The 11,788-nt window shown below is 48.2% G+C and overlaps 1 protein-coding gene across 4 annotated transcripts; it reads left to right on the forward strand.

Moving 5' to 3' along the window:
* Positions 1-975: 975 nt before the first annotated feature.
* On the forward strand, positions 976-11,393 carry SPTSSB (serine palmitoyltransferase small subunit B). Of its 4 annotated transcripts, none has more exons than XM_027647461.1 (2): positions 976-1,016; positions 9,986-11,393. In XM_027647461.1, the coding sequence occupies exon 2, from the start codon at positions 10,017-10,019 to the stop codon at positions 10,257-10,259; it is 243 nt and encodes an 80-aa protein (XP_027503262.1). In that variant the 5' UTR covers positions 976-1,016; positions 9,986-10,016; the 3' UTR covers positions 10,260-11,393. The 4 variants fall into 4 exon arrangements, with proteins under 4 accessions (XP_027503262.1, XP_027503263.1, XP_027503264.1 ...); XM_027647462.1 differs by having other exon boundaries at positions 978-1,027; positions 9,989-11,393; XM_027647463.1 differs by lacking the exon at positions 976-1,016 and adding an exon at positions 1,214-1,403 and having other exon boundaries at positions 9,989-11,393.
* Positions 11,394-11,788: the final 395 nt, after the last annotated feature.

Genomic DNA, 11,788 nt, shown 5'->3' on the forward strand with positions numbered 1-11,788 from the left:
TTAAAGCATCATTAAAAATGTGTTCAAATATTAAAAGAACAGCTTTAATACCAGCAGTTACACCTGGCCCTTTGAAACAGTTTGCATTCCTTTATGGCTTTTTTGTGGTTAGAATTCATCACTGGGTGCCAGAACAGGGACATGGTGGCCCCACTGTGGGGGAGGTGACCCCAGGTCCCACTGGGGTGACTTTATTTAGTGAATGAGATTATACCTGGAATTCACCCAGAATCACAGAATATGCTGAGTTGGAAGGGACCTACGAGTATCATTGAGTCCAACCCCAGGGGAAAACTGAATAAAATGCTTGTTGCTTTTATTTCTATCTTATACTGCAAATTTAAGTTCCTAAGTAGCCGTTTGGTAGCAAACAGGACATCAAATCCTGCTTTTTTATCTCTGGGACGGAATAAACTACAGGAAACCGAACCTCATGGTTATCATCATTTATTTCACAGGATTTCAGATAAAGTCCTGTAAGCACTTGCCCATCCATATCTCTCTTCTCTGGAAGCACCTGATAAACGGTGCTATCCCCCCCCGTTTCCCTCTCTCCACGCCCGGTGTCTCCCAGCCGTGCCGCAGCACCTCGCTCGGCTCCTTCCCACCCATCCCTTTGGAGCCGGGATGCTCCCAGTCACCTGCGGCCCCCGGGCAGCCCTTCCCCCCCCCGCTATGCCGCAAACTACACTAAAACCAGATACATTCCAAGGTCTGGGCGCGATGTGAAGGGCTCTCGGTGCCCGCAGGTCTGCGCGGGGCAGCTTTGGCGCAGCCGGTGCGCGCTCCTTGCGCTCCCCGCATCCCGCGTGACGCCGGCGCTTGGAAAACCAGGGAAACACCGCACACCCGGGAAACAGCCGGCGTGCCGGAGGGGCCAGCCGGCTCCATCCCACGGCATTCCCCAAGCCCGGCCCCGCTCCTCCCACCCCCCGAACGCCGCAAGCCCCAGCGCAGCGGCTGCGGCAGCGGGCGGGGCGGGAGCGGCCCCGGGGCCGCGGCCGAGAGGAGCCGAGCGGGGCGGCAGGTAGGGAGGGAAAGAGGGAGGGATGGAGCTGAGGAGGGAGGGAGGGAGGGAGGGAGAGAGGGGGGTATTTAAACAGCGCCGGGTTGAGGAGCCGCGGTGCGCGGCGCGGAGGTGAGCGCGGCGCGGGGCCGCGGAGCGCCCGCAGCCCGGAGCGCCCGCAGCCCGGAGCGCCGGTGTTCCCGCAGCCCGCTGTCCCCCAGCCCGCTGTCCCCGCACCAGGAGCCCCTCACGGCCCGGTGCCCGTGCTCAGTCCCCGCTCAGCTGCGCTCGCCCAAGGGCATCGCGGCGGAGGCGCGCCCCGGAGCATCCCCGCAGCCCGGAGCATCCCCGCAGCCCGGGGCCGGTGACCTTGGCCCGGAGGGTCTCCAGAGGCTCGGTAAGGAGCGTGGGGGGAAGGCCCGGGAGCAGCGGTGAAGCCTCAGGGGGTTTGCTGTGCTGTGCTGCCTTCAAGGTGGTGGTGGCGTGAGGGACTGACCTACAGCCTTCAGCAAGGTCCCTCTGGGCTTCAAATGCTCCCTGCTCGTTGGAAGGAGACGAGCTTCGAGGTCCCTTGGAGCCCGAACCATCCTGTGATTCTGTGACTTGTTGCTGCAGTTGGGGGGTTTCCAGGTGTTGTGGCTGGTGCAGCTGTTGGAGGATGGTTTGCCTTGGCAGGGGGTTACTGGAAACCAAACACCCAGAAACACAAAGGTGGAAACAGGGGATGGAGGAGGGAAGGTGACTGTGCTGCTCAGAGCAGTGTGCTGGAAATACTCACTGCTTACAGGCTCTTTGGTTTTCTTAGAGTTGCTGGTGGCTCCCAGTAATCCTTCAGTGGGAAGCAGGTGCAAGACCCACCTCCCTGTTGCAGCTGGGATAGTAGGGAAGAGAATCCCTGCAATAAAGGCTCTGCTTAGTCAGCATAAGGTACTTTGTGGACTGTGGATTTTGATGCTTTAGGAGTTGAGATGCTTCTTTACCTTCTTCTCACGGATATCATGAGTATGGTACAAATAACTATGTTTTGAGAGCAATTCCACGAGTCCTTGGAATGATTTCTAGATGGTGCAGGTTTGGTGGGGGAAAATAGGGAAGCTTTGCATGAAGCCTGTACATTTTTCCAGCTGGAATGGGAGATGTGGGGAAACAGTGTCTGGGGAGCAGCTCAGGGCCATGGGAATGCTTGTTCCATGTTCCCTGTGTCCCAACAGCATCCAGGACATGTGGTGCAGTGCACAGCACCAGGACACAGTGCTCCAGCTGGCTGATAACCATCCCTGGCTCTGCTCTGGGTCCTGCCAAGCCAGGTTTTATCAAGCTTTTCCTTTGTGCTGTGTCTGTGCCTCAAGCCCTGCCTTGCTGCTGGTGTAGAGCCAAGTGAACATTCCCAAAACCAGCACCCTGGGAGCAGAGGAGCCCAAGGGGTTGGGATGGGACACAATGCTTGGCTGTGTCCACCCAGAGGGGACCCCACTCATTGCTTTTCAGGGCTCAGCACCACGGGGTGCTGCAGCTTTGAAGAGCCTTGTCTTGCCCTGCTGTGTGACTGAAGGGTTCCTTGTGTCTCCCCTCCAAAAATCAAGGGTGGCTTTGCTCTCCCCTCCTTTTAGGGATATTCTGTATCAACAGCTTTCTGTGCTCAAACCTTTTTGCTCACAGGGATGAAGTGAGGGAAATCATTCCTTCCTACACCTATGGGGTTAAATCAGTTTCTGTGAAAAATGTGAGTCTCCCTTTTTCCTTCTTATCTGTTGCAGGGATCTCACTTCATTTTTATTTTTCCCCTTTCGGGCCAGTGGCTGCTGTGGTGCAACTCTGCTTCCCTGCATTAGATCTCCAAGGAGATGCACTTGCACAAGAGTTTGGTCCCTGTTTCCCACTAATACCTGTCATTACTCTGACAATACTCACCTTCTCATATTACACATAACCCAAGAGCAGCTGTTATTTTCAGCTGCTTCAGAAATGACTCAGAGCAAAGCAAAGAAGTCTGAATAAAATAAGAACTGCAGTCGGAAGTAAATCTTTTTTTAGACCCCAAACACCTCAGCTATTTTGTCTGGAGAGTGATGTGTTTACACAGCCTTCTGAACTTGAAGATCTTAAAAGTCCTCTTGAAGGATGTAGATGATGTCCCAAATCTCACAAGTCTTGCAGGAACTAAGGTTTATCACCAAGAGTAAAGGCAAAACTTCACCAAACGCCCTCTAAGATATTCCTGCAACAGTTCTTTGAGAACTCTTAATTTCTGAGTATTTGCAATTTAAACCTGATGCTGATCTCTTGTTACAAATTTGAGGGGATTTTTGGGGGAATCAGTTTAGTTCAAAACCATGTCTGTCCTAAACTGTGCTCGCCCTAAAAATACAGAGAAAGCTTTTCCTGGGATTTCAAGTTGCCAGTTCACCTGTGTGCCCTGGCAGAGCTGCTCACCAGTTCTGCTCCAGGGTGCAAGTCCTGTCCCAGGAGGAAGACTTGGAGGCCAAAACATGCTCAGCCCAGAGGAAGCTGGAAAGGAAGGGATTTGTGCATAAATTGTAAGGAGCAGATAGTTATGTAAGGAAATGACTGAGGAAACTTCAGAGGAGGGAAGAACGGAAAAATTGTTGAAAAATTAATTTGGCCTTGGAAGAAAATGGGACAGAGCTGTTCCAAGGATGTTGTTGTTGCAGAGAAGCTGCATCTCCTCCTTCCTCTGCCTGAATAGAGAGAGGGGGGAGGCTGATAAATCAGCCAGGCTGCAAAGTTAGGGGGAGTTGATTTATTCAGCAATGTGGCTTTGCTAGGAGCAGCCTACAGCTTGCAGGGGTAGGTAAGGCATGAAATCAGTCTAAACTTTACGTGCTTTCAACCTCTGTTCTGTTATTGAATGGTTGGGAGCCTCTCTCCAAATGAAATCTCTGTCAGTGCTGCTCTCCTGAGGGTCATCAGTTTGTACACCACAGTTAAAATTACTTCCCACACCATTGTGGGCCATAATACCCCCCATCTGTGTGCTAAGCTCAACTGAAGGAGCAAATTTGCCACTTCAACAAAAAAATAGTTAGGTATTTGCCTTCCACTGTTTATTGTTAAATACTTCCACCCAGGCTGACAAGAATCCAGGTAGGGATGGAGCTGAATTATAGCACCAAACCCCTGCTGGGGAGCCCAGAAGAGCTGCTGGAGGAGCATGGACGTGGCAGCACACGAGGGGGAGGTTTGGGGTCAGAGCTGGACATGAGGAAGTTGGGCCAGACTTTGTGCAGGAGTGGCTTTGCCACCCTGTGAGTGTTTTGCTGCCTTGTTTGGAGTCACCAGAGGTAAAAGGAAGTCTTCCCGAAGAGCAAAAGGTCTTGTGTGCATTATGTAACATATAAAAGAACCCAAACAGCACCTCTGTGCTCCCACTGAGGGCAGCAGGAAGGAGGGCTGGTGTTTAAAGATCAGGAAGATGCTGGAGTTCCTTCTCCTGAGCAAGGGAAAGCAGAAATGGGGCTGAAAACGCTTTTTTCTGCCTCACCCTTTCCACTTTTGAAGCATTTTTCCCAGTCCTGGAAGAATTTCTTTCATTCAGAAAACCCCAGAGGAGCAGTCAAACCATGTTCACCCACATGCAGAATGTCTGAGTCATGTAGAGCAATAAAATTTGACCAGCTCAGAGCTTTATCCTGCTGTTGGACGGGACACAAGCAGGAGCTCACACATTTCCTGGAGCACAGGAGCTGGCAGGAATGCAGGGCCCAGTGTGCTGAGGTGCTGATTCAGGAGGATGAAAGCTGAGGGAAAGGAACCAGAGATTGCCTCAGTGCTGCTCTGCACTGCAGAATTACAGGTGGGGTGTAAATCAGTTGTAATTATTTATTACAGTCTGGATGTCGAGGCATTTTTAACGGGGCCTCCTTCGGGATTGTTGCTGCTGTTCTCACTCACATCCTCTGCCTGGTGTTTCCTCCCTGTGAAAACAAGCTTGAGGGGACATTTAAAGATCCATGTGGAAGCACTGCAGTAACCTGAGGGGTTTCTGCTTCTCAGGAGGGAACAGGCAGCTTTCTAGGCTGAGCTGAGGAATTGGAGCCACAGGGATGCAACAGAGGAACAGGCTGAGGGTGTCCCTGGGATTCCCTGCACTAACTGCTGCCTCAGCGAAATTTCTTTCCCACTGCTGGTCCACAGGACCTGAATTTCATTCCTTATGCTCTGTGCTTGATGCTCACTGAATAAAACATTAAAGGAGTGAGTGAAGGATGGAGTGGGAATGGGAATCCCTTTATGGTTCTATTTGCACTTGGAGATGTCTGTCTGCACAAATTTGGAGATGTCTGTCTGCACAAAATCAGTGGGCTCAGCCCAGGATCCCATTGGCTTGTCCCCCCCAAGAGGGACAAGACTGGTGCCTTGGATAAATCAGGATATTCTGAGTTACAGCAGAACAAACCCATTTAACACAATAAAACGACAAAGAACAGCTGAATAACCTGCAGAAAGGATTTCTACTTCAATCCCCAAGGGGGTGACTACCCATTCCTCTTCTAATAGCTGCAATTATTTATATAGCAGACAACTTAAAAACAATTACTGCACTTTGCCTTGTTGCACCTGCCCACATGTGGGTGCTCAGGGGGTGGTTGGACTGGGAACCCCCTCAGGGGCTCGGGGCAGGATTTTATTTAAGCTTCAGCAGGAGAGGAATCCCTCAGGATGCTGCAAAACCCACCCACTCTTCCTTCTGTGCTATCACAGCAGTTATTTAGCAAATGGCTAATTTCTAGCCAATTAAATATTTGCATTTTGGGGGTGGATTGATTGATTGCTTGTTTTTCTTCTCTCCTTGTCCCTGTTTTACATTCAAAGTACCAGAGGCACCCTGTGAACGGGGCCACCTCCACTCCCAGGGTTTGTTTTTCCCCCTTCCAGATAAACTTAGACCTCAATATATGTTGGAAAGCCTTTTTCTCTGTATGTGTAACTCAACCAACCCCTCCTGCTGAAGGTGTCCAGTGTTTCTCAAGCATTCTTTGGAAACCAGTCTATCCCAGTTCCCCTCCAAGAATGTTTCTTTCCACAGGAATTTCCCACCAGGTGCTGTCCGGCCATGGGTCAGAGTTGTAGACCTACACTATGACCAAAATTCCCCAAATCCCAGCTGCTCAAAGCATAAATTCCACATTAAAGTCCCTTACACTGGCATCTTCAGGTTCCAACTCCCAATTAGCTCCAAGACCAGGTCACTAATAAAGCAATTTTTGAGATTAGACATGCTCTGAAATGAAACTTGGGGCATTTTGATGATGATTTATCTTTCCAGCTGCCCTAATCAGAGGCATGTATCAACAAGCAAGAAAATCAGGCAGCCACTTAAAACAATAAAAGCTGCTTTACAGGTTTCTCTTCTTGGGTTTGGTTCTTTTTTTTTTTTTTTTGGCTTGGAGGTGGAATTGCTGAAAATAACCTGAATGTTGCTTAATGGCTTGAGAAGGTGAATTCTCTTCATTTCACTCATAGCTGGCTGGTACAGTCCCATGGCCTCTAGAAAGGCATTTCCACAACACAATTGAATGTTTAAATCCAAATTTATAGGCGGACAAGTGTTAAGTTAAAATGGCATAAGAGCAAATTACCTCCTGCTCTGGAATACTGGGAATTAATGAGTGAATAACTCAGGACTCTTTCAACTCAGAGTCACAGTAGTAATATAATGAAACACAGCAATGCTTAAAAATGGAAGTAGAAGGACAAATCCTGTTGAAAATACAGATTTTTTTTTTTTTTTTTACCCTCAGAAGTTTGTGCAGTGATCTGCTATTCCCTTTGATTATTGGTACAAGTAATTTGGGTGGGAAAGCTGCTGGAGATGTGGAGCTTTGGGCTGTTCCTCGTGCTCCACACTGGGCCCAAATTAATGCAAACAGGGTTCCTTCCCAGAAGTGTCTGTGGCACAGGGCAGTCTGGTCTCTGGTTTCCTGAGGAGCTGGTTTAAGGTGCCTTTTTTTTCCTTTCCCTCCTATGTTTTCCTTCATAAATTATGCACCTGGAATGGCATTATCCTGCAACACTCTTTGTGCTGCTTCCCTTCTCCTGCTATCAGAGAAGGTCTCTGGGCAGATGAAATGCAGTGGAGGTGAGTTAGTGGTGAGGACTCTGTAATTCACTGTTTGGCTTTTACTTATCTCAGCCTCTGCCATTCATTAGGAGACCACAAAGCCTCTGCATTAAGACAGTGTGTGTTTTCCCTGGTACTCCAGGAGTGCCTGGGCATGGAGTTATCCCCCTGCACCCTGAACTGGGAGAAGCAAAGAAGCACAGGCTGGACTTTGTGGTGGAGCTGAGTGGAAACACAATCCCCAGGCTGGAGAAAGAAAGTGTGACGAGGTCTTTGGTTAAATCAAAAAGGGCTGCTCATCATTTTAATGACTTCATCCTTTATTCATGTCTCCCTCCAAGACAGCAGTGCCTGGGAAGTGATAGTGCTGAGGCTGCAGCCTGGTTGAATATCAGGCAAATCAGCCTGGGGAAGGTTTCTCCTGGCTTTGGCTGCTCCTTAAACCAGCTCTATACAGAGATACACAAGTGTATGTGCACCTCTGGTGCCCCAGAGCCTCAGCCACCCACAGCCAGTGCTCCAGCCTTGCAGCAGGCAGGATTAGCAGGTATTTACCCAAGAAAGGTATGAGTTTAACTAGCACAGGTCTAACCCCAGTGTAAATACCTTAATCCTAGAGAGTATCAGAGGGCCCTTATCATTCTCCTTCCAACTGTAGAGGAAAGGGCTTAACCTCTTCATTGGAAATGCTGCTCTTTTTGCACAGGGGCTAAATAGAGACACTTTTGGCTCCCAGGGAGTCACAGTTTGCCAGCTGTGCCATTTTTATTGAAGGCTTTGCAATATTTACAAGGCTTTAAGGTCTCTCTTGAGTTCTGCTTTAAAATAAATTATCTTCCATTCATGCCAGGACAGGGACCAGTGGTGACATTTCTGCCCAGCCTGAACTCTTGGAAGTAAAACTGTTCCCAGCAAAGACAGTCATTGCTGGATTGAAAATGGGAGTGATCTTCCCCCCCAAAAGCACTGGAGGCAGTTTCTTGGTCTAGGAGATATGGGAAGATGGAAATGAAGGAAATTAACTGCTTTATGGGAATTGGGGGAATAAAGGGTATATTGGGAAGGTACTGATGGTTGGAGGACACAGAAGAAAAGTTGGTGGGAAGGAAAGTGTGTTTGTTGGGGGGTGATGGGGCAAGTACAGAAAGGTTGCTGCATAAAAATCTGGACAGAAACTTGAGGGATGGGAGGAGAAAATGGGGAGAGGTGCCTGCACATGGATGAGGAGGGAGAATAAACACAGTCAGGTTCTCAACAGCAGCTTGGACAGGCATTTGGAGTGTCCATCAGTCAGACAGCCAGGCTTAAGGTCAGCCTGTGGTTGTTGCCTTCCCAGAGAAAAAGGAAAACCCCCAAATCTACCTTGCAGCATCTCCAGGCAGTGAGGTGTGAGAGCACCAGTGACCCAGGGGAAGAAAGATGGAGAAACACAATCCAAGGTGTGTGCACTTGACTGGGCAACCACCAGACAAAGATTTACACACCAGCAACCAAAATAAAGCTGTTAGAAAACAAACCAGGCATCCTTTGTATGGGTACCTTGTCTTCCCTTTGGTAAATACCCACAAACCACCAGAATATTGTGGACAGCAGCAAACCACTGAGTGCTGTCATATTTTTTGGCCTGTATCAGTGGCCTCTCATTATTTTAATCACAGGCTGCAAATTTTTCACTGCTGCCTTAGTATTTGTGGCTTTGAGGGATGGGAAATTTCTGGTGCCCAAAACTCGCTACGAACACAAGGCCTGAGGGATGTGATGTGTCCAAGTTTCTCTGTTCCTGGCATTTTAGGCAACAGAAGTGTAGAAAAAACTGATACATTGGAAGGTTTTCCAGCAGGAAAATCTGCTGTGAGCTGACCTGTGTGTCCTTAAACTCAACCCCCAAAATTAAGAAGTCCCTCTGGGAAGCCTCGTACAGTTGCTTGTCATTCTGTTTTCTTGAAATACATGTTTTTAGCCTGCATTTAAAGGTTATTTAAATGCCAAAAAACAATTTTAACAATAAGCAATGGAAGGCAAACCCCATTTCCTAGTTAATACTTACTCAACCGTTCCCCTTTCCACGTGGAGCTGGGAACAGCAAATGCAGAAAGGTATCACCTCAGAGGAAAATCTTTCCTAGACTTGTAACTTCTATTAAATACATTTAATCTGAAATGTTTCTTATTTCTTTGGAGTGAGCTGGAAAAACTTCTTCTGCAATTTGAGGTTATTTTTCCCCTCCCTTTCATAGCTTGTCTTTTTTTTTATTCCCAACAATTGCAGAAACAATAAAAAATATTACCAGAAGGAAGCACAGGGGGTTTTAGAGCAGTTTTTTGAATCTCATCTTTATCCCAGGGCATATCTGTCTGCCACCCACATTTATGGAAGCTGACCCAAAGCCTTCCCTTTTAAATGCCTATTTCCCTGATTTCCATGTGATCCCTGTGCCTTTGTGGGATCATGTGGTCTTAATTCCTAGAACAGAACAAATAGGAAAATACATTCACAGTTGGAATGTGGGAATTCTTAGAATCACAGGATGAGTTGGGATGGAAGGGACCTTAAAGCTCATCCAGTCCCACTCCCTGCCTGGTCACCTTTCACTAGCCCAGGTTGCTCCAAGTCCCATCCAACCTGGCCTTGGACACTTCCAGGGATGGGGCAGCCACAGCTTCTCTGGGAATTGAGATTGTCCAAGTGATAGAGCTTTGATAAATTCAAGAAGCAGCTGCAGAGCTCAGCACTGTTCCCTGTGCTGCTGCTGCTGATGGCACTGATGTGTTACCTCTGCTCGAAATTCACTTTATACAACGCTCACATGCGATATCAAACTCAAAATGATGGTCACCACATCCTGGTTCAGTGCCAGGCCTTTCCAGCGCAGTTTAATCCAGAGTTTCCTGTCGTTCCAGGTCGTCTCCCAACCTCCAGGAGCTGAGGATGGATGTGAAGCGAGTGAAGGACTATATCTACTGGCTGTACTACCAGTACCTGCTGGTGACCTGCAGCTACGTGCTGGAGCCCTGGGAGCAGTCCATGTTCCACACCATCACGGTGACCGTGGTGGCCATGGTGGTGTACACGGCCTACGTCTTCGTGCCCATCCACGTCCGCCTGGCCCTCGAGTTCTTCTCCCAGATTTTCGGGGCCCAGCCCGACGGCGCCGTGTCCGTGGTGAACTGAACCCGCCCCAGCAGCTCATGTGGAATGTTGTGTGTTTGTTCCAAAGCACTCTGGCACGTAGGAAAACACCGTTTTCTCTCACGACACACGGCTTTGCTTCATTCCCAGAGCTCTGAGGTCCTGCCTGCACAGCCCCTCTTAAACCAACCCAGGCAGCACATCACCTGCAATGCCACATTTGCCTGATTTCAACCACTTTCAGCAGCCTAATTTAACCACTCTGGCATGTGCAGAACAGCAGAGACTGCGATGGCTGAGGGGTGCAACACTCATCACACACAAAGTTCACAGTGCAGGGGAAAAACACCCCATGGCTTCTCTGCCCAGGCTACAGAATATAAAGAAATTAGTATATCCAGCATGATTTGAGTGCTAACACCTGGCTGGTTATTGACTTCTAATTTTTAATGGATGGGAGAGAAAATTCGAAGAGAAAGAAACAGGAGGATGAACTTTAATCCAACGTTTTTGCATCTAAGTTGCTGCACCTGAGTTCAGATGGTCTAAAAGAGATTTTTTTTTTTTTTAATACAGTGTGTAATCTTGCAGTTTAGTGAAGGTGACAGAAAGAAGCAAACTCAGCTCTGTTTCAGTGCCCTCCTGCCTTATTTGATAAAACCCAAGACCTTTTCTTTCTGCTCCCACTCACCAAGGCAGCAAAGTGCATGTCAGCACCAGGGGAAGATGATCGAGGAATCAGCGTGGAAGTAATATTTTAATACCTGCAGGGAAGTCTGAGGGCTTAAACAGATCTCCTTTCTAAAGAAGAAATTAGATTTATAATCATTGCCCGTGGGGAGTTTCTGGAACAATGAAAGGTTGTTTGGTTTTCACACTACACCTCAATCACATGTAAATCCTGAATCATAAATTACAGCTGCACATCTCTAACAGCTGATGCTGCTGTTCTTAGAAGTGAGAGGTGCAAAATGTAAATAGCTTTCAAATGATGATTGCACAGTTATAGGATGTGAAAAAAAAAACCTCTTAGCTTCTTTATCAAGCTGTAGTGGGGTCCTGCACCTTAAAAGCACAAATCTGTTTGCAAACGAAGACATGTTGTGAAGGTTGACCAGATCTGAACATGTGTATGCAGTTTTTTTCAGATAAAAATTAAATTTTATTCTTCTGAAATGACATTCTGGTGCTCATGACTCAGCTCTCCTGTGTTTTCTCTTCATTCATAAATAGTCTGGATGTGTGTGGGCCGGGCTGGCACTGTGGCAGACAGATTATTTTGGAATAAATGTTCTGGGATGAGGTTTGAGAGCTCCCTAAATGGATCCATGGGGGGACTGCCACGTTCATCCTCACTGGATCCAAGCCCTCTCCTGTCTCTGGGGGGAAAAAAAGTCACTGATCTGCTTCAAATTAAGGCAACAAATACCTGTGTGTGCTGGTGGCACAAGTGGGTGGTTTGGGCTCAAATGGAAGCCAAAATCTCAGCTGTCCTGGCAGTTTAATCCCAGTTGTTATCCTGCAAATCCAGGGTGCCAAGCTGTAATCACACTTCCAGTTATCCCACAGCA

The sequence above is a fragment of the Corapipo altera genome, unplaced genomic scaffold, assembly GCF_003945725.1.
Source record: "Corapipo altera isolate COAL_440 unplaced genomic scaffold, ASM394572v1 113, whole genome shotgun sequence".
In the NCBI taxonomy this organism is placed as follows: Eukaryota; Metazoa; Chordata; class Aves; order Passeriformes; family Pipridae; genus Corapipo; species Corapipo altera.